General features: G+C 36.2%; 1 protein-coding gene across 1 annotated transcript in view; it reads right to left on the bottom strand.

Moving 5' to 3' along the window:
- Nucleotides 1-23,839, bottom strand: part of EMC7 (ER membrane protein complex subunit 7) — a 52,502-nt gene that overhangs the window by 18,828 nt on the left and 9,835 nt on the right. The window contains exon 2 of the mRNA XM_031553763.1: nucleotides 15,213-15,387. Within this exon, the coding sequence (XP_031409623.1) occupies nucleotides 15,213-15,387 (175 nt within the window). The remainder of the gene's footprint in view (nucleotides 1-15,212; nucleotides 15,388-23,839) is intronic.

The following is a 23,839-nucleotide window of genomic DNA, read 5'->3' as shown; positions in this document are numbered from 1 at the left end:
AAATGACCAGAAACTGCAGCATAGGAAGTTCCACACAAATGTGCGCAAGAACTTCTTTACGGTGAGGTGATGGAGCACTGGAACAGGCTGTCCAGGGAGGTTGTGGAGTCTCCTTCTCTGGAGATATTCAAAACCCACCTGGACACCTACTTGTGCGACCTGGTGTAGGGAACCTGCTTTGGCAGGGGGGTTGGACTCGATGATCTCTGGAGGTCCCTTCCAACCCCTATGATTCTGTGATTCTGTGAATAAAGGTCACACCAGAACAAAGCACAGGTTCTGTACAGCCTACATATAATCTACACTGTTGAGCACTGCCGACAGCATAAGTCTAGGGATGGCTAAGAACACAGCACACGCACACGCACACACACACACACACAGTGACACTTATTCAGAAACACTCTGACAGCCTCCAGCTATATCTGGTCCAGGGATTTCTGGAGTCTGAGACACTGCCTTATTTATAAGATAGCCTTCAGAGAATTTTTTCCAGCCTGCTTTTGAACCTGCACGAAATTTAAGCTTCTACATGATCCGGTGACAAATTTTCAAAGCTTAATTACAAATTACACCAAAAAACTCCTTTGTTTTCAATCTGCTGCCAATTATCTTCATTCAATACTCTCTTCTTACTCCTACAATTACAATTTCTTATTCATGTCCATCCTTTCAAGATTTCACAGCTACAACAAGCTCTTCTTACATCATCTTTCTGGTTCAGTCTGAAAGACTGAAGAGCTCCATTCTATTCTACTCATAGTATCTTCAGTTATTCTTTTTGTGAAAACTGTTAGTCATCCTGCTGCTACACTCTGTACCTTCTCATTTCCACTTTTTCCTTGAGGATCCTTTGGGATCCAAACTGGACAAAATCTGTGATGCACCTGTGTCAATCACTGATTTATTTATGGATTGATGTCATGTTTTCCAACTTGTTCTTCTCCTAAATTCTAGGATAGATTTCCTTTACTGTTGAGTACTATTAATCACTTCGGAAGTCTTCGTATGTGATAGAGGATTGTTTCCCACCCACCCACCCCAAGTATTTTAATTAATCTTCATCTGTGATTCATTCTATCATTCGGGCGTTTGGTTTTGGTTTTTTTTCCTGCAGCTCTCTTCAGTTCTCAGGATGTAGAGACAGTGTAGAACAGTGAAGGTAACAGTGCAAGTGTTCGCACTGGTCTGAGAGCCCAGTGAGACCACCTTCCAAGAGTTCTGGGCATTCTCTGCCACTGTATAATTATTTAAAACGAGACTGAAAGTTGTTTTTAACAGTAGCTGTACTAAAAGATGCGCCCTAATTCAAATAAGATCTAGTTCATAACATTGTTATGACTGCTCATCCTATCTAGAAAAGTTCACCTTGTCAAAAATGGTTTCTGTGGCCACGTAATCGATAAGTTTTACTGGATAGGTTGGTACCTTACTAGATAACCCAGTTCACTGTTCTTCAAGTAATATCCAAATCAATAAGATTTGAATTAGAAAAAGAAACAACAGCCATTTTCACTGCCTCAGATTTCCCCAAATGCTACTGAAATCAATGCATTATGTTTGTTAGTTCTCACAGTGTACAAGTTAATAATGAAGCAAATTTAACTGAATGTTTGTTGGTAGTATTTTGTGTTTAATGTCTAAAAGCAAATAATGACAAATACTGTAAACAAACTATTAAAACCATACACGTTTAAAATGTGCTTCGAGGAGAGAAGAGGAGGAAATGGAACTGTTTCTAAGTTTAGCGGAGACAAACTGTCAGAACACTGATAGTGAAGAGCAGACTCCAGAAAAAAAAAAAAGATCCCAAACACCTATACATACTCTCCTTAATAGGCTGTTCATGAATTCTTCTACTTATTGTAATGTAAATTACATAATTCATCCCTAATACCATGATGCGGACGTCATCTCTTCCTGACTGATATTGTAGGTGTACATTATCACTGTCACCAAAATCTATCTCATCCATGTTCTGTCCTCCTCGGATTAATCTACAGTGCTTTCCTTTTATGATTAAATGAATTCTATTCACATAAAATTACATTTTCAGCAGTAGGTGCTCAATGCCTCAGCAACAGTTTTCAAAAAAGCAATACTCCAGTCTTTTAAACATACAATATAGCTTGTTCAATGAGTTATTTCTGTAACAGAACAAACTCGTTTCACTAGTCTTTTTTTGAATGAAATAATTTCAGTCTACAACCAGGCTGGGAGATTGACAGGCCTCAAGAATGTAGCTCCATTTTTTTTTTATTCTAGATGCTAGAAAAAAATATTGTCCACAGCATCTGTCACTACCTAAAACATTTGGAACTGTGAAGTAAGCATTTTGATACATCTCCTCAGCTTTTTAAAAATTAATAAATATTCTCCATTGTTTTTATTCATGGTAAGACTTAGACTATAAATACTGTTTAACAAACAAATTTGTAAACAGAGGTATTTAATAAGTACTCCAATTCTTCTTCCCAAAAGAATTCCATTGTTCACTACCTCATTTTCTCATAATTAGTGTAGACCTAGAAAATGGTACGATGCTAATATCATTTAAAGTGGAAAGGAATGCAAAAAGACCAACCCCAGAACTATTACAGTACTCTACTATTAATAAATGAACAGTCAAAAGAAAACTCCTAAAATTTGAATGAACTAACATAGATAAACTATTTTGATGCGTGGGCACTAAACACACATACTGCATTTTAAAAAAAAACACCACCAGCAACATAGAGATACTGCAACCAAATGCAACATTATGGAGACTTTAAAATGCTTGGTCTCTATCTGAATATTATGTTCACAGAGATATTTATAAAGATCAATTTTCTTTGACAAGTTTAAGTGTACTTGTAAGAAACAGGGATGAGTTCTGAGGCTTTCAGATTGCATTACTACAAGTTAATTTAGTCATCTCATACTTGTAGGCAATTTTCCTCTAAGTGAATAGATTGCTCTTCTCTGAGGTTTCTATCCTCGTTTTTTTTTTCCTCTTTCTCCTCCTCCTTCTTTCCCATGGTCAAATACAACTCAAAAAAATAAAGTTGTTTGTGGGATATAAAGAAGATATATAAAAAACAAGCGTAAGTGAACGCTTAGTAAGGTATTATGGAATGAACAGAAAAAAGGTAAAACAATGGGCAGGCAGAACCACGTGGAGCAACAACAGAAAATATAAAGCAGGCTCTTGCTTGCATTAGAAATGGATTTGCTCTCCCCATTCTAATTGTAAATACATATTAAAATAAATCAGAAATAAGGATTTCTGGATCTCTGTTCCTCACGTATTTACTGCTAGCACCAAAGTTCCACAGTCCAACTCAATTTAACCCAGTATGCATGCAAACTATATAAACAAACGAAAAAACAAACAAAAAAAAAAGTGCTCACTCCTTCCCTTAGTTCTACCAATCCTTGGATTTCACTGATTCCCCAAGATCTTTCCCTTTTCACCTGTTCAATTTCATGTTCTTGCCAACTCTTTGGCACCACTTGTGTGCTCAAATCAGGCAAGTAGATCTATATCTGGTGATGGACCATAATATTACTGAAGTGCATTTCAAATTCACTTGCTCAGAAGAGGTGATTATAATTTATTACTGAAATCAGGAGCAATGTAATACTTCAAATTCATTACACTTTTAATGAGAAGTCCACAGCTGCATAACAAAGAGAACAACAAAGACAAATACTCAATAGAAGCAACGGAGAAGCAGAGACATGTAGCAGAACAACTGAATGGATAAGAAAATCCAAACTAACTTACAGCCACCTTTATCAGAATTCACGTTTTAGTAGTGGCAGACATGACTACAAAGCAATTAATGTTTACATACAGAGTTATTTAGAGATGCAAAACATCACCTAACAACTACAGGTTTCTTTCATCCAGTGTTTAGTGCATGGGAGCAAGGGAAGTCAACATGAGTACCCTTTTTTTTTTCCCCCTTACAGCTGGCATAAGTTAGCCAGTCCATTTTCAGGGTAAGTGACAAATATTTCATTAGTTGGAGTAAAACACTTTCTCCACTCTCACAGAAGTTATTTTTTCCCCCTGACTCCCACCTGAAGCGACAGGTGATAGCATAAAATGAAAGGGAACATGAAAACACCTTCCATTTTCACTGTTCTGCCAGTGACACCGGGTCCCTTTTAAACACTGATCAAGCAAAACCACCAACAACTGCTGTATACAATTCCTTTTCGGGTTTTGTCCTGGGGGTAATGTAACCTTAAAAAGCATACTCGAAAGGTGCAGCAAATTTATTGTTGCCTTTCTAAAAGGAAAAGTATGCTTTTCAATATAAGAAAGTAAAAAGAAAAAATTAACCACATCCAAGACAGAAGAGAGAGAATGAATACACTACCCTTTCTGGAACCATCACTAAACAGCTACAATTGTTCCCTGAATAAAGCAGAAGGCCAAAAAGGGTATGGTTTGTTAACTTTTCAGAAAACATAACCAGTTAAGAACCCTCTAAGTCACGTGCAGAGACCTGTGACAATCACTGCATCTGAAGGTCACAGACTACAAGGCCTTTACCAAGGAACCCTATATGCATTTTAAATATTCTTTTTTTTCAGGTTGGCAGATGACTTGTTCCCGAGACTGAAACGTAGTATTATATGGGAAATCTAGATAATGATCAAAGGACAACAAGAGACCTTTAGACTCCCAAGACTATTCGTCACTTAAGTATAAGTTGTGTCTTAGTAGTGTCACTCCTATTTTTCTCTCAAAGGATTTCAATCAAGAAACAGGTTAGCCTAAAGCAGATTCCATGGTATAACAGCCAATCAACATTTGAACTCTGTCATGTTGAACTATCATCTAACAACTTTATTAATATAAAATATATCCAGAGAAAAAAAAAATCTGCTCTAATAAGACTCCATCAGTAAAGAAGTCAGTATAGAAGTGCTTTTTTTTCCATTATAATCATTTTGGTACACTTCCTTGAGTATCAGAAAGATGGAAATGAAGATTACCAACAGAGCATTTTTTCTAGAAAGATTAATAAAGGCTATAAAGACTTTCTCTCCAAGATTATCACTCTTGATCCCCTCGCATTTTGTTTACTTAGAAAAATTTAATCCAACTTAACTCCCATTACCATTGAACTATGAATTTACAATAGTTAGACTTCTATCTCCATTCTGCCAGCAGAAAATTAACCACATGCCTTAAGTAAAAAATTATTTTCAATAAATACCTGCAATTATTGCCTCTATCTTCTACAACAAATTTATGACACTACAATCAATACAATGATTACAACATAATTACAATGATAACAGCCTACTGAAACACACTATCTTAAATCTGTTTTTCCATCTTAACGTCTTACATTTTGTAGCTAGCTGATACACACTTTTCAGTGACACATTTTCTGCATGTTGAAGCACACGCCCATATTCAAGGAGAAAATACCACATTATCACAGTCTGTTTTCAATCAAGATCTTAAAAAGAAACAGAGAAGGTATGAGCAGTTTCACAATCCAAATTATCTGTAGCAGATTCAGAAATACCACGCTTTATAAAATGGGATGATGAGTGTGTGTACTGTCAAAGGAAGGTCATCTGATTCACATCTCAGTAAAGGTTGAAAATGAGTCAGAACTAAAGAAAACAGTTTCTCCCTACTTGCACCTTACTCTGTCCTTCAAGAGAGATTCTAAATTAGAAGAGATTCTAGTTCTTATGTAGACAGTTTGCAAGAAAAGACAGTAGATTTCCCTTGAGTTGGAGCATGGATAATACAAGTTTCATTTTGGAAAAAAAAAAAATAGTTTGGCAAGAGTCAATATGCCTTTAAAATTATTCAATAAATTTTCCTAAATCTGGAAAAAAAAAAAAGCCCTAAATAAAACAATAAACAAAAAATATTTAAAAAAAAAACAAAAAAAAACAGATCACTCGTGCTCAGTGGAGCAACCTTTCTGTACAACAGCCAGAAATGCCAGAGATGTCACTCTCCTGAGAGCTGAGAGAGACAGTAGACAAGAGAACAGAACGCAGATGAGGAGCCAACACATGATTTGGACAAGTATAAAAATATGAGGGGGGGCGTCAAGCGAAAGTGCAGCCTAGAAATCAAATGCAGGAATAGTGAACACTTGAGCAACAGAATGAGATCAAAGTGAAAAAAAGCAAGACAAAATGTATACATTTGGTTCAGGAAGCTTCCAAATCAGATGAGAAGGACCAGGAGAGCCCAAGACACTGGCAGCAAATGCGAGGAATAAGGGGATGACAAATGGGGTAGGAAGAAAAGAAAGAGCTGTGACAAAAACTAAGAAAGAAATAGGCAGACTGTGCCCATTACATAGCTTCACACTTAACGGCCTTTCTTCCACTCCAAAAGCAGTGTTTAGAACAATCACTGCCACCAGTAAGCAAATTTCTGAACACCCTACTAGCAGAACAGGCCTGTCTCCTCTAATGTTGGTTTACACACAATCTAATCACATCTCTGGGCATCCATCAACAAATAAGGAAACATTATTATCACAGATAACTTCTTTTTAAAATGATATTAGGAAAAACAATATTTTTATGTGAAACAGAACAGTTAAGTCTGCTTTCTGCAATGAAACCAATCTGCTATATCTGATACTCTTACTATTCTTGCCATAAACAATAAAAATAGAGTAGCTCTTTCCCTGATGTAGGATGCAGAGAGATGAAACAAAAGTGGATTAAGTACTACCATTAAAACAAACACAGATCATCCAAATCAATCAACAACTTTTAATATTATCATGGAAGTGTATCTGATACGTACTAATGTCATTATTGGAAGAAGACCAATATTTTCAAGGAAAGGAATTGGAAGTCCCAGCTCTGAAAAGCTTAAAGTCCAATTCAGGTGATGTAACAATGGCTTAGGATCCTGCTCTAATTCAGGAGACTCAACAGAATCAACAGTATAACAGGAAATCTAAAAGGGAAGAATGAAATCAAAAGTAATACATGCCAAGGCAGAAAATCAGAGAGTAAAAGGATAATACAGAGGGAGGAAGGCTGAAAGTAAGCAAAAAGGAGAGAAAATAGAATATAGGAGCAATAATATACTGAATTTAGAAAAGCAAAGGCAGGAGGTACTAAGCATACTATCAATCTACAAGTCAGAGTAATTATCTTTTTGGTTAGAGAATTTCACTGGCAAGAAAGTCAGAGATGATGACACCACATCAAACATAACGAGCAACATGAAGCCTAGTCAGTACAGACTGAGTTTTAGGGATATTAAAAAAAGAAAGGACACGATTAAACAACAGAAACAGTGAATCAATAATAGACATCTTCATAAAGCTCTCAAGCCTCTGCTTTAAATTAATGGACATGAAAAGAGCAAGAAAAGTTAAAAGGATAAACTGTTACATGTTTGAAGTTACTGATCTGTGATTTCATAACCAAAGCATAATTAAACTCAATTCACTGGAATCACTGTCAATATACAGTAGCAACAAAAGATTAGTGATTTGAGAACTATATTGGTCAGAGAACTTGTCAAATCAAGAAATCTGGAATTTACTAAATGAGTGCGAAGTGTGAAAAATAAAAAAAAGAATGAGAAAAGTTTAATGCATTGATTTTCATGGGAACAAAATGTAATCTTTTTAATCTGTGAATGTTACCCTGTTTGATTCTAAATCATAAACCATCCAAAAAAAAAAAACACCTTCAAAATCATTGTCACCGTTCACTTTTTCCTTCTATGAGCTATCATTAGTTTTGCAATACTACCGCAGATAAAATGTATGAGTAAATAGTTCTGAAATATCAGAATACTGACGCAAAAAATACATACGTACTCAAGACTTAGGATTACCTTGTGTGTCAGTTATATAGTTCTGATTATATGTTATATACACATTGGGCAGGGTGAGGTAATGTAGATATGAAGACATATACGGATAAGTACAGATCATCCATTATGAAAAAATACATTTATCAAGAAGATGCAATTAACACTTAAAATCTGGCACTTCCTATTTTTAGTTCAGACCAAAAAAAAAAAGACAGCTTGTCTGATCAGAACAAAAAAAAGAATTTCTGTAATGTTAGTAATGTTAGGAACAGTGAAGGAGGAAGTACTGAGCAGATGGATAATCATCTTACACTGATGCCAAGTCCTGTAATTTTACTGCAAATCTTTATCAAGGAAGGTTTTTCTTTTGGCTGGGAAAGCTATTTCAGCAAGAGTGGAGAGGGGGAGTTAGCATTTTACTCAGTTTCAAGATTTCTATCCCTATCTTCATGTACATAAAATTGCAGTACTTCTCATGTCTGTTAACAAGGCCGAGGTTGTAGACTGCCTACAGCATAGCAGTCACAGAAAAAAAAGCTTTGTAGGTGGAAATAAGATCACTCTGGATAAGGAATGTCCAAAGATAGGAAAATGGTATCACCAAAAAGAAAAGGAATATTCTTATGTTCTGAAATAGGTCTAACAAGGACAAGCAAGAGAGGAAGCACATCTGGGAAGTTCAGAGAATGCTTATGGAATGAAGGAGGAAGAGAAGTAGAATACGAGAAGAATGCGAGTAAAGCACATGCCTAGAACTCTTTATTTCAAAAAGTGCATGTTCTTGGAATATTCAAGTGTCCAACTAACAGTCTGTAACTGTACCATGGTAACTTTCAGTCAAGATTAGTAACCTGCTACTAACAAATAACAAGTAGATAATACCTCTGTGTTCTATGGCAACTGCTGAACAGCAAGGACATCAAGCCTTGGGGCCGTTGTATTTTCCACTAGGGCCTCATATTTTGACAAAAATTCATCTGTTCCAAACACAGCCATAAAGTCATGAAAGAATAATAAAAAATCCATCTTATTGTTTTTAGCACAGAGCTAGTGCTCTCAGAGCTGATAAGCAGTAATTTGTTCTTTAGTCTAGATATTTCAATTGTATGAGAAACAGAGGCAATTCATCTTTATGCAGTTGCAGGATTTTGTGCATGTCTCCTGTTATATTCCATAGGAGGACTGGGAGCTTATCAGCATACAGAATGACAATGTTTCTGCCTTTGTTAAATCTCTTTTCTGTTAAAACGAAAGGTCTGATTTTCTCTGTATGATGTCATATCTATTGCCTGTCTTTGTCTGCTTCAGTGACGTAAGAATTGGGGGGGGAGGTAATAAGAATTATGTCAATAGCAGATAGATTTCTAAAAGGGAGTTATACAAGTCGTTTTTCATATATACTTTCAAGATCAAGAATTACAACATAAACTGTTCCCTCGAATTCTGCAACTCAAAGGACCATTTTTCAGAATCAGAGCCATGCCTGATCATTTCTGTGAGCACAGTTAGCACAGAAAATAAGAAAACTAGTTTACTCTATGCGCTGCGGTATTCTTCAAAACCTCTGCCAGTATAGCCCTTGAATAGAAAACTTGTAAGAAAGCCCTTTTTTAGCACAAGCTTTGCACTACAACACCTTCTTTCAGAAAATACAGGAATATATTGCAATAGACTTATCAAAATTATACAGAGAAGTTCAAAAGCAAGAACTTGCAAAGACAGAAGAGTGTTTTAGGGAACGGAAAGTAACTAGCTCAAATTCATGTACTTACTTCCTATAACTTCGACTACGCTGCCCTTTTGGGTTCAATTCCACATTTCTTACAACATTCCAAGTGCGAGGTGCATTCAGAAATTACATGAATTCTTACAACACCAAAATCATTCCACCAGTTTTGTCTGGACTACACAGCCCTACTCTTGCTTACCATTTAAGTTCAGAAGAATCATTCAGCTATGGCCCCAAAGTGGGAAAAGAATCATGTCCAAACTGTAATTTTTCTCATCTAGTGAGTTATCATATCTTGCAACTTGGTACACTATTATTGAAGCATGTATGCTGGCAGCTTTTTGTTGTTGTAGTTGTAAAGTGCATGATGTTTAAATGAAAACAATCAAATCTGTAATAAGATTTCAGAATCGTACTTTTAAACCTAAGGCATCTACTCACAACCAAAAAAACATGACTGAAATCTATTTTGGGATACTCAGTCAAAAAATAAGGATAGTTCTTTAAACATAGCAAGATTCTTCTAGCAAAGTGAAGTTATCCTATCACTTCCACTTCTCTTGTTCTTTATGCTTCAACAGCATTTTTTACTAAATTGATTCAAGACATTCCCTGAAGGCTTACAATGGTCTTGTAGTTTACCTGCTAGGCACCAAAAGCAACATGAAAAAGGTTACTTTGCTACATATGAGGTTAACTGATGGATGGATAAAATGCTAAAAAAAGGAAAAAAAATAGTTTAGGAGTTGAAGTATCACCCTACTTTACACATAAAGTAGCTCTGTGTAGCTAGTGACATCAGCTGTTATCAAAGCCACCAAGTAGTTCTTGCTTAAGACCATTTTCAGCCTGAAATTTTCCATGCTAATGGTTTGCTTCAGGTAACTTTTCCTGAAAAAAGAAAAAAAAAGTCAAAGAATGGCTGGAACATTTTTCTATTATGACAGAACATAAGGAAAAAAGAACCTTTATAAACTCTTACTTTGAAAAATTTAAGCATTTCTCTGCCTTGTGTCAGCACCCTGATATCACGCTGGACGAGGGTTGTACACTTTGCTCATTTTGGGAAAGATAAAACCTGATCTGGTAAAGCTACAAGCTTCTAGAATTCAGTTTGTACATACTTAGTGGCAAGATCTGCTGGAGCTTAAGAACAGGTTTTTTAACCTGAGCTATTGCCTAAGGATTCTTAAATGGCTGCATTAATTATATTATTGTTTATTAACAGTAATTGCAAGACCTTTCTAAGCTTTCAAATATAAGAAAACGGCACTTTAGTTCCATTCCTTCCCCAGTACTTCCCTAGTTGTTTTTTGCAATTGAATAGGATTCACTGAGCAACTTTCAAATGCAGAACAGTAACGTCCTAATAATAGTAAGAATCAGAGATGCAAGCTTCTTCTAAGACCACTGCAAACAAAATTATTCCATCCCAAAGCCAAAGAAACCATAAGAACAAGAGTCCACAGCATTTCCACAAGAAAACAGATAAAGAAATGAAGCAACCTGAAATGTGACTTCAAAGATTACTTTTACATGATCAATAATGTTTTGTAACCATGCTACTTTGCATCAGTTTGAACTGGCTAACATGCAAAAAGATTAAGTCTAATTAAATATCAGGAGGAAGACCACGAAGGCTGAAGACATTCCTAATACTAAACTAAATACATTACAGCTTTGCCATAAGCTGAAACCATATTTTAAGTTACATACAATAGAAATATCTTTGCATCAGCAAAGAGGAAGATGTGTAGTATTTAAATTAACAGACTACAGAGAATTTAAAAACTTACAAGTACAAAGCAAATACTATTGAAATAACCTTCTTAAAACCCAAAAGTAAGAAAGACTGAAAACAGGTCTACAGTAATGCAATACATAAGGTATCTGTGCATAATACAATACGTTATGTCACCTAACTCAGTGTATTTTTTTTTTTCAAGGTTCCTTTCTAATTAACAAGCAAGTATTGATATCTTAGCATTCACTGTCACAAAAGAAACATAGTATCAAGTAACCAGTTCTAATGCTGCTCTATTCCTCTGTCAGTAAGAACTAGAAAAAATTCTAACAACCAACTTGTTCTGTTGATTTATTTCACTTTGAACTGTTACACTAGATACTATAATTAAGTCAAAATGGTTTAACGACCCATCTCCTGACATCAGGGACAGCTAATTTTTCCTGCATTTGAAAATGATAAGTGAGCCAGAGTACTGGATTTAGAAAAATTGAAGTGGAGCTACATTCTTAACATCTTTTGAACATGCACATAGATTATATAACGTAAGTCATTCTATATGTTCTCAGTACAGGAGAGAGATGGACCTGTGGGAGTGCATCCAGAGGGCTACAAAAGTCATCCAAGGGATGGAACACCTCCCTACAAGTACAGGCTGAGAGCTGGGGCTGGAGAACATAACGCTCCAGGGAGACTTGAGAGCTGCCTTTCAATATCTTAAGGGGGGGCTATAAGAAGGAAGGGGACAGAATCTTTAGCAAGGTCTGCTGTGATAGGAAAAGTGGAAATGATTTAAAACTGGATATAAGAAAAAAGTTTTTTATGGTAATGGCAGTGAAGCACTGGTACAGGTTGCCCAGAGAGGTGGTGAATGTACATCTTTGGAGACATTTAAGGTCAGGATGGATGGAGCTGAGTAACCTGATCTAGCTGTAGGTGACCCCGCTCATTGCAACGAGCAGGGGACTTGGACTAGAGGACCGTTAGGGGTCTCTTCCAACTCAAACATTCTACGATTCTGAAAGAACACACAGATCTAGTAATCCAGGCATACTGAGAATGACAAAGAGTTAACCACAAAGTAAATGTCGTAAAGCAAGAGTTCACATTCTTTTACACGAGTGCTCATTTTAGAAAGGTACACATCCTCCTACTTCAGGGAAGCCTGGCCTTGTTCATCCATTGATATCTTTATGCTACCTACCTTTGCAGAGCTATCTACATTAGCTCATTTTAATTAGCAAACAAAACCCACATTTCTAATTCTAAGGAGACTGTTTTAAAATGTATTTTCCACATGTATGATCTGCTCACTTTCCAAATATTATAAGAACATAAGTATAATAACGCAAGTAAATTTGTCAGATTCATTGCTGAGACCTCATCAAATTTATACCAGATCAAAATAGTGATTGAAAAATTAAGTAATAAACAAATATCTGTAACCATTCTTTCAATTCACACTCCTGTTCAAAAGCATATAAGAATATTTAGTACATGGTTCTCTTTCTAAATATTTCTGTAACTGTTTCCTGTAAGTATTACTTACGAGTGTTATCTTGCCTCCATATTCTTCCAGTTAACATATTTATATCACAATCATTTATTCATTATGCATGTATGGTGAAAGATGTTAGAAAAGATCTCATTTCACATCAGAATACAATGATACATATATATTTTTTTAAAGGAAACAACTGGAAGTAGGAAAACTAAAGCAAAAGAAATCAGTTTTGCAAAGCAGAGATATCAAAATGAGTCTTAACTGAAAGAAAAACAAACCTGTGATTTAAACCACGCATTTAAGAACATATTACTTACTTTATGTTTGAAGGTTGTACACCTATGAAACAGTGCTTTCCTAACCATAAACCTTTTCAAAGAATCAAACTTATTTGTTTTTATTCAGTAGGTGAAAATTCAAGTTCATTCAGTAATACACAAAAATACCTAACCTCACAAAGAACAAAAATAAGAGAAACATCTCTAGATTAGTATAACTAAGAACATATCATGTGAAAGTTCTGACACATTGAAAAGACTATTGTTTACATTATGAGCAACAAAATAATGAGAAATCAGAATTAAAAAGAGTTCAAGAAATATGATCAGACAGACACACTGCTAAAGTCATTAACTTGGCTAAGGAGGAGCGTTAGCACTTAGAAAATCAACTCATTTTTTAAAAACAGGTATAAAACCAGCAACATAAGTTTCTAATGCCCTCAGTTTCTCTGCGTCCAATTGGCTACAAATAAACTTTTATTATTCTGTAAAATACAACATTTTTAATTCGCTGGAACTTGCTGAAATTGTAGTTTAAACAACATAGAAATCATTGGATAATAAAAAGGACGGTGTAATAAGAAAGCAACCGTACTCACTAGGTCATTATCCTATTTTACTTCAAAACAACTTAACTTAAACCTGGAGCATTTTTGAAATCAAATGCACAAGCAAGCTGAGTTGAACTACACGTGATCTTCATCCCTTTTTATGCAACTCCCAAAAATCTGTATTATTGCTACATGAAGGCACTTTCCTCTCCTCCCCCTTAAAGCAAGTACTATGTTTCCCTGCTGTTAATTATCAATCTACATTAATGTTAAGAACAGACACAATACAACTCCCCCAAAACACGTTTACCTAAAAGAAGGTAAAGTACATTCCAAAAGAAAGATTTAGTAATAATAATAAGACTACTAGCAAGATTTCAACTTTTGGCATCCAAAGAACAGAAAGTCAAATAAATGCATTGGTAATAATTGTGTTGGACCTTCACTTACCAGAAATGCAAGTTACTACAAGTAAGCAGTACTTTGTTATACTCTCAGTTCAAAAGTACCATGCACGGCACCAGGCAGCGATGCAGCTCACGGTATGTCTCTTAACAGTTTTGAGTTGTAATAGTCTTGAGAGGAAAGCTATCTTACTCATCCAACACAGAGGTTCATACCAGATCTCGACTCTCACTCTGCTTACTGTGCAACACGCCATTCAGAGAAATCAATATATACATGCCACAATCGTATTATTAAAACCAGTGATTTAGGCCCAGTTTTGCAACGCACATTCATGCAAAATTGAGCTTCAGAAATTGATTCTGACACACAGAAGGAAACCTCTGAACCTTATTTATTTAATGCAGGCAACGTTTAATTTTTCCCTGAAAAATCCAAGTACGTGGAAACTCTGAAATCTCTCAGATCTAAGTTGTACCAAGAAAATGAAGAAAGAAAAAGCAAAAAAGGTCAAACGCTCTCTGTAGCTTTTTGCTGAACAGTCTTCTAACACAATGGCACATGAAGGGTTTCTAAAGTAATTTTAGGAAGCTGTATTTTGTGCAATTGCCCAAAATTGTACATGTGCTACACATGTATTGCTAAAAATAAATAAATATGATACAGTACAGCCTGTACCTCCACCTCTTTAGTCTATTATCTCCTTTAAAAAGCAGAAAACAATTGATCTTTTTTTATCAAGGAGATTAACACTTGCTATTCAGGCACACATCTGTAGAGTGCTGATAACAAATCCTTGTCAAAACATACAACAGCAAACAGCTGCTTCACTGCTCTGTTGTTTTTAGTCACTGTGGCAGCCTTTTTTGTTTTCTGGAAAACAACCTAATGGCTGAGATCACTAAGAATTCACTGTGAGCAAGAAGCAGCTCAAAATAACTACATTCTGCATGTGCACAGACCCATACAGTTTCACAACAAGGCTATAAATACAGCAGCTCTCTTTTACTCTCTGTGTGCTTGACTCATTGTAGGCCATGGAGACTTCTGAATAGATCAGTGGCAGATTTACCCAGTATTCTAGGCTCCTTTTTCATTATCAATGGAGGAGAGCCAGAAAAACAGTAGTATTTCAAGATGCAAAACTAAAGAATTGTATATGGAGTACAAAATGCTTACCCGCTGAGCTAAGCAAAACACTGAAGTCTGTTCCTCTCTGTGATTCTCCACATTCTCTCTGACCCTCTTTTTCTGCATCCTCATAGCGGTTCCAGTTTGAAACAATCTTTCTTCTTGAGTAGTTTTTCACTTCCTCTTCCTCCTCTCGTGATTCAGTATCACCATCATCCTCTACCTGTCATATTTAAACAGACAGCAAAGCCATTACAATTCAATAGCATTTAGCTCAGTATTTAGATAGTCACAAACACAATTAACTACAACCACAGAATTCAACTCCAGAGAGACAAATCAGCCTGGCTAAGTGTCACTCCATCAAAATTTTAGATGAGGTGTGACCATATTGCTGAAATACATGTAACACCTGAAATGTATTCAAACTAAAGCAGAGCTTCCCATAGAGGTCAAGCAGTGATGCTGGTGCCAAATACTGCTGTTGTCCCTCCTGTTCTGGAAGCCCATACCAAACAGGTTTCTGATACTGCGGGGGAGCAGAACTACTCATTTAATCACAGCATCTCTACCCAAGTGTTGCGATGATAATTGAATGAAGTGTCTGATGTTTGTTGCGTGAATTTGAACAAAACCAACATAACAAATACTGCAGAAAAAAAGCACAGACAGGCTTAGCTATGTAATAATTTCTATTTTAACCAACTTCCTTTGAGGCCTGAACTCAATTAATAAGGAATAATTTAACAAATCCATTTCCTTCATGAAAACCATTTTATTGAAATACACAAGGAAAAATTAAAAAGACTGCTGGCAGACAATCTACCTGCCCAAATACTTACAACACACTGGGATTGAAGGGAAAACTGATAAGAGAGTCAACATAAGATTCAAGCATTTGCCAGAGCACTTAACCACCATGGAAAACTCTCCCCTGCATCAAGTAAGCTCTTCTTCCACAGCTTGTGGTTCATCTAGAACAACCATTGCTTCACAGATAGAAACCTCTCCTTCATAGTGGAAGGAGTGCACCATAGGCAAGAAGAGAACCTAGAGCAGCTGAAGAATCTAAGCAGAAGATATCATCTGCAGAGGTTTAGAGCTCTCAAGTAGAGAAGGGGAGTCAAGAAAGAAGAGATTCCCTGTGTGCCTCAAACACTCCTACTGACAGCTCCACTCTTTCCCTCGCCTTCACTTCATCTCTCCTTTTACAAACCACAGTGCACTGCTGCCATAAAATTTAATTTTGCTGTCCCAACGATAAGTGCATTCTCTGTAACCAGAGCAGTTAAATACAAGTTTGTCAGCACTGCTGCACAGCTTAAAGTAACTTCATTCAGTATAAAACAATTTTAAAGGCAAGTCACCTTTCTGTAAGTCGTTATATATCCATAAACCAAAATGCCTTCATAGCTCACCATCAGACCCTTGTTTTAAGGAGGAGCTTGGCTCTGATAGTTTAAATTACGTGTAATCCTGAAATAAACGTGAAGAGCACAATTCTTTATATCAAACAAATGTCCTTGTAAGCGAAGAGCTACAATATCTTGTGCAGAAAAATTGCTAAAGCCTTAAATAGTTACTGTGTTTCTAAAACTACACTAGGTTTTACTTTTTTTAAGCACAATACTATAGAATTACATGCTGGTACAAGACTGGACAAACTGCCACATCCTACAAGTAACAAAACCAGAACTAGAATAATGGTTTCAATATAAACAATCCACTTATATTCACAGAACAAGCTTCTTTCACCAGCATTCCAGGGGCCCTGCTTAGGAACAGCATGAAGGAATGCTAAAATCATCAAAGAGCAGAAAAACAGATTAGACGCAATCATACAGATATATTCCCAGTTGTCAAAAAACTGACAAAAGGGAAAATATTCTGTGCATTCTCATTGGTTTTGTGTAATTTTTAGAAGAAAAAGAGATGTTATCTCTCTGTCAGATACAGATACTAAAATAGTTGTGAACAAATGACTGGTTGCACGAGCGAGAGGATGAAGTCAGAACTCTGCGCTACCGGGGACTGACCGAGAGCTACAATTTCCATAGAACAAAGGCTAAATCCACTTAGATAAAGATAAGAATGGATTTGTTTCTTTTTCTTCTCCTACAAATCAAATGATCTGCTATAATCCACTGAAGCCTAATGGAATTTTGTGCCTGAAATAACTGGGAGGTGATACAATTCACAAGTGAAAGCAAAAATAGTGCTACACAGATGAATTTGTGTTGTACTTTCTTTTTATTTTAAAGAAAAGATCACAATCATCCAAGTCAGCTGTGGTACTATAACAGATCTGTTTAAAAGACGCTCTTCTTTCAGCCATCAACAACAACACAGGAGTATCACCTTCTTAACAAGCTTCCACTAAACTAATACGGATTCAAACATTTTCTCTTAAATACAAAATAATGATGGACTGAATTCTTTTTCACATTCCGTTATTAGCTATAATACCTCAAGTAAATTGCATTTCTTAGCAGTTAATTTGAACTTGAACTTTAAGAAACAAACCACAATTTCCCAAGAGTGTTAATAGGCTCTGCGTCTAGTTCCTTCAGTACTAACCTGAGATTTACTTTAGAAGTGTATAAACTTCAAATACAAATCCCCTTACTTCTCCCAATAAATATTTCAAGGAAAATGTTACATAACGCACAGTCCTGCTACCGGATGAAACTGAAAGTAATCATACTTGAATATTCAACATTCAAACAACTTAAAGATGCATTTTCATCATTAAAATCATGGATTATCAAAAACATTCAGACACATCTCTGATCAGTGAAGCTTCAGAAAATAATTTGCTTCTATGGTCTCTCACGAGACAGCTACCATCTAAAGTAACAACCTCAGAAACAAAAATAATTATAAATCTTCTCTTCTTTCCCCTTATCTGCCTTAGCTACTATTACTGAAAATTAATTTTAATCAGTACACAGCAGACTTCTATCTATAATGAAACAAAATGCTTCACCTTCCCCTATTTCCCATCCTCGAATAACAAATGACAAGCTGAAATAATTTCTTGAAGTCAACTCAAATATAACCTTTAGAACAATATTACTTAGATAAGGACAAAAACTTATGCTTTTGAGCAAATTTGAACTGCTCAGTCCTACTCTGCATGACGATATAACTGCAAGTTCAATATTCATCTGCTCCACATGCACTAACATTTGCAAATTTAATTGCAATTTTGGTGACAGTATACAAAAATCCAGTTAAATAAAACCAGGAAGCCTTCTGACTGTTTTGTCTTTAAGATGTGTGTTCTGCCTATATCTGAGCTAATTAAGGTCCTTCACACAACACCAAAAGAATTAGGCTACTGCGTACAAGAATTTGCTCAATTTGGGGCCTTTTGCAAGGACATATTTTTACCATTTACCATAGCATACAACTCCACCTTCCTTCTGAAGGAAAGTAAAATGCTCAGTACGTAGGACTCTAGGAATATTTTAGTATACTCTCCTTTAGACAATGAAACTGCATACAGGGCTGGGGAAGATATGTAAGCGAGAAAAAATGGGAAAGCAAGATTTCTGTTTGACATTTGTTACAGACAAGAACATGTAGATGCACACATTCCAGAACTGAAAGTGTCAAAATGAAATAAACATTATCCTGAACAGGCAATTTCCCCTGGGGTCAGACTTGGGCACCTCCTGCAACCCAGAGTGTTTTGAATCAAACCAAAGCTTAAGGCACACAATGGAGAAAGTGCAACTCCAACCTCCCACATTCTGCTTCAATGACTCAAGCACCCTTCTCCATAAGTGCAGTCAGTCCTAGCACATTAAGCACTAACACTCAACGAGAACAGCTAAGCTCACAACCCTTTTAAAAACCTGGCAGTGCATCAGAAGTCAGAGCTTCCATTATGACTCTCTAAAACTTTCTGTGAGGTTTTCTATTTATTAGCTTTAGGAAGACACAAGAGTTGCTTATAGTCTTCTTTCTTCCTGTTCAGTTCTATAGCTTTGCAAGAATAAAATTAAATGCCTGTTGGTGCTTAAAATGTTTTGCAACAGCTTGGAGGAACGTACAAACACATGCTCAGTTTATCTTTCTTTGAGCCAACTACCTTTTCCCCATTACATAGCTATCACGCATTATTATATTTTCTTCCTTACTGACTTTGTTAGTATTTCTTCCAGTTTTCTTCCTAACAGCACCTCTTCACAGAACATGTGAAAACATAAGAGTTTTGAGTCAACTCTTCCTTTCTGGACACAGCTGCAAAGCTGTGGCCAAACCCCACTGACATTCAATACTAATTTTTCTTTTCATCGGTGTAAAAGACTAGCAAAACAAAAAGGGAAATATCCCATGGTTTCAATCTGACCTACATGATCAGCTGTACCATGAATGGACATATTTAAAATAGCAAGGCATCTCCGCAGGGACAATTTCTCCTTTCCTCCTCACCCCAATGTAAGCAGCATCTACGATTACAGCTACATTCTCACAGATGGAACTCCTAAGTCATAGGATCAAAAAAACATTCATAATTAAGCAACAAGGCAGTTCAAAATCTTAGCACTTTAAATCATTGCGTGGAATACAGTCTGTATGCAGAGACTTGTATTAGTGGCAATATAACTAAGGCAGCTGAAATGAACCACTGAGTGGTTCCTCTAGGCAGATATAAAGGGAAGTAAAATCACATGAACTGCTCTAATAAACACGTATCTTCTTTTAATTGCATAGTTCAAAAGTAATGCTGGTGTAACCAAGCAGATGCCAGAAGGCGGCACCAGGAATTATCACAGAACAATATGTATATAATATACTGGTTGCTTGGTTTTGCTTGGCTATTGCTTGGTTTTGTTTTATTGGTTGTTTTTTTTTTTTTCCCCTCTCAGCTTAAATCCAGAAAGACACAGAAGAATCCCCACAGCTTAATTTTCTCTCACTACAATTGACAGATATGTCATGCATGATGGTTACATAAAGAATAATAATATTTAAAAAATTATTCTAATTTTCCACATTTAACTAATTACTTTCCCAAACATATATATACATGTGTGTATATATATAATTTTTTTTTTTCTTTTTACTGCCTAGTAAGTAATTAGAGATTTATTAACATTCAATCTAAAGTTGTCAAAGGATTACATTAGCTGGTTTAATCTGGTGGAAATTTAAGGGGTTCTTAAAATAGGAATTATGTAGTATATAAAAGAAAAACAGAATCTACATTTAGAACAATGGCAAACCAAAGCAGAACCGCATTTGCGAGCTGATTTTTAGACTGACGAAGCTATCTTTCAGAAGACAAAGTACCGGAGCAATTTTATCAATACTGATGCATGTTTGTAGGTGTTTATAATCAAGATGCCCCTACCTAAAGGACAGTAGCTTTATCAATTTACCTCAACAGGCATCTGAAACTCAATGACAACACAAAAAATATTCCGTTACAATAATAGAAAAACAGGAATTTCGCTTTAATTTTTTAAAATAATTTTAAAAACACTAACAATTAACCATTATCAAGGTATGCATCTCTGTCAGTCTATTAAATACATACTCCACTCTCAGGGAAAATCTAACAAAGTACACCATCATATTGTTCTCTCCACCTAAGAATATTAATGATAAAATTTTGTACAGAGAAAAAGACTGCAAGGTAGAACAAGGACAGAAACCACTTTAAATCACATAAAAGCAACATCACTATGAAGAGTAGGATACAGTCTCCCAAACTATTCTTATTTAGCACTCTTAATCTAGATTTTAGAAAAATAAATGAAAGATTTGCAAGAAAGATGTGAAGGAGCCTGATGGAGTGGATCCAGAGGACCATAAAGATGATCAGAGGATTGGAGCACCTCTCCTATAGAGAAAGGCTTGTTCAGCCTGGGGAAGAGAAGGATCCAGGAAGACCTCATGGTGGTCTTCCAGTACCTGAGGAGAGTTTATAAGCAGGAGTGAGACCGACTTTTTACATGGTCTGATAAAAACAGGACAAAGGAGGTTGATTTTAAACTGAAAGAGAGGATTTTCAGATTAGATATAAGGAGAATATGTCTACTCAGGGAGTGCTGAGGCACTGGAGCAGGCTATCCAGAAATGCTGAGGATGCTTCATCACTGGAGATGTTCAAAGCCAGGTTAGATTGTGCTCTGGGCAGCCTGATCTGGAAATGCGGTAGGGGGTTGGAACCGGATGGGCTTTAAGGTCTCTTCCAACCCAAGCCATACCATGATTTTATCTTAAGTTTTCCTGAAAAGATAACCTTTCTGCAGTGCCATGATATAAACCATAGCTTCTATCAGAGACAGATGAGAATATCTTGTAATAACGCTCAGCACCCTGTCAAAAACAGTGAGCAATTACCTGATCTATACTGGGTTGCCTTCTATAAGCACTATATTCGCAACAGTCTAATCAAAACAACACTATAAAAGTAAACAATTATAGCAATCTTATCCAATTATATTATTTTAAAGTACTTGCTTATATCACCTATAAGATGCAAATAATTGGAACATCTTAAGAACTCCTAATGACAGAGACTCTATTCTCATTGCTCCTTAAAGAGAGAAAACACCTCTAAAAGGCGTTGTCATTGCAGAAAAGTTAAGGCATGATCGTGCCAAGAGGCTACAAATCCTACTTATCTTTTTCACAGATCTTTATTAATATTTCCAAAAGGCACAGCTACATTTTGAGCAAGTTTTACATCTCACTGAATTAGAACGACAGCTTCTATTATGAGCTAAATCTCTCCCAGGCAAATCTCTGCCCCACAGGCAAACAGCCCGGTTATTTTATTTCTAACTACTGCTTTAAATGGTGGACTATCTTCCCTTTCAAAGAACTAGAGAAGAACACATCAATTCTTACATTCGCTTTCCCTTGTTATCTCAGAAAGAATTCTGGAAGCCATTAGCACACTATTGGCTGCCTGGTCCTTAAACCAGAGGCTTACAAAGGAACAAAAGAAGCAACCTCTGCTACAGGTTTCTCTTACTGATCATATAATTAACAATTACTGCAGTATATGTTCACAGGAAGAAAGTTTTAAAGACTCCAAGTAAATAAGATTTCATATTTGCTCATTAGATGCAGGATTTTCCAGGCTGCAAAGCCACCAGCTGAAGTTTAGCTCTCACAGGTTAGAACTCCAAAGTGAAGGGCTTTTGATGGGAGTACGTTATAAGAACTATGTCACGTAACTGCAACATTGGTTGTACGGAACTGGGAAACTTGGTCGAGAATCAAGGAGTTGCATTAAGTGTGGAAGCAGTCATTTTGCCTCCCGTTCCCGTGGCCAAGCCACGATGGGAGAAACGAGCCTGTAGGAATCCTGTCCAGCTGCTGGCTATAGATAAAGACGCTTTTGATTTTCTAAACTTGCCAAACCCATATGTTTCCACCAATGGAAAAATCAACTGTATTTTTTCTTAAATTCAGTGGAACGGATTATATGAAAGTTATTGGCAACTACACAAACCCATCAAGCAACTTCTGTAAAATTGTCAAATGGACCTGCACAAAAATTGGAAGCTGTATTATTTTCAAACTGACACTAACTTGAAAAAAAGCTAGATGTTTTTCTTACAAGCATTTAGCAAAAATACGAGTGCAAACATAAGAGTCCCAATCTTGACAGAAACAAGAGGTTTGAATAAAACCCCACAAAATAAGTATATTGCCACAAAGGTTTTAGCTTTTTCAGTTGGATTAATTATTCCTCCACATAGGCTGCATCTGACAAAATCAGGGCTTTTATATACTGTATACATATGGATGCACATATGGGAATGTTTTATGCCATATTCCAAAACAAAATAATATTTGGTATTTCAGAAAGGAGAATGAAAATCTCTACAGAAAGGTATTTGTTCACACCAAATCTGCCATTCCTGAATAAAGATATTCTCAGCTGCATCGCAGATTGACTGTATTCAGAAAGGACTCAGTTCTCATGTGTTAACGTCACAGAATCCCCACATAATCCCAACTATAAGAGCTGCAAGGGATCATTATCTCCAAACTCCTGCTCAGAGGAAAATCAAAGCCAAAATCAGGCCAGGCAGGTTGGAGCTCTTCCACTCTGGTGCTGAAAACCTCTAACAGCACGCTTATTTCATAGCATTTCATCTTGTTGTTTCCCTCTAGTATTTCTATGACTTCAAATACAGTTGTATGAACAGTTTCAACAGAAGTTCATGAAGAACACACAAGAAGAATTCTGTATATTCCAAGTATAAAGTTAACTGAGGACATATATTAACCTCAGACTTTTTGAAGGATATTGCTATTTTGGTAGTCTTCATCAACCAATGATTAAAACAGCCTACCAATAAACACCAGTATTATAAACTGGTATGTACTGAAAAGCCTTGTGTTTTCTGAAACCATACCAGTGATGACACAAGAGCATGACAAATTATCTCAACAGCAAGCTCAAAACAACAACCATCTGCAGAAGAACTGCAAAAAATCATTCTTGATCTTAGCAAGCAAAAGGTTAATGCATGAACACAACAGAGCCTGCTCAAATGAGTAAAGTTTAGAAAGCACCTCAGACAGCAGACAAGTCTGATGTTTATTTAACACCCCCTACAAGCACACCGTTTTAGAACAAAACTAGTACAAATCTAGCAACTCTCTGCCAAGATCAAAACCAAAATGTTGAAGAAGCCTCA

This window comes from Meleagris gallopavo, chromosome 5 (assembly GCF_000146605.3).
Source record: "Meleagris gallopavo isolate NT-WF06-2002-E0010 breed Aviagen turkey brand Nicholas breeding stock chromosome 5, Turkey_5.1, whole genome shotgun sequence".
Taxonomy (NCBI): Eukaryota; Metazoa; Chordata; class Aves; order Galliformes; family Phasianidae; genus Meleagris; species Meleagris gallopavo.
This window is presented reverse-complemented; position numbering and strand designations above follow the sequence as displayed.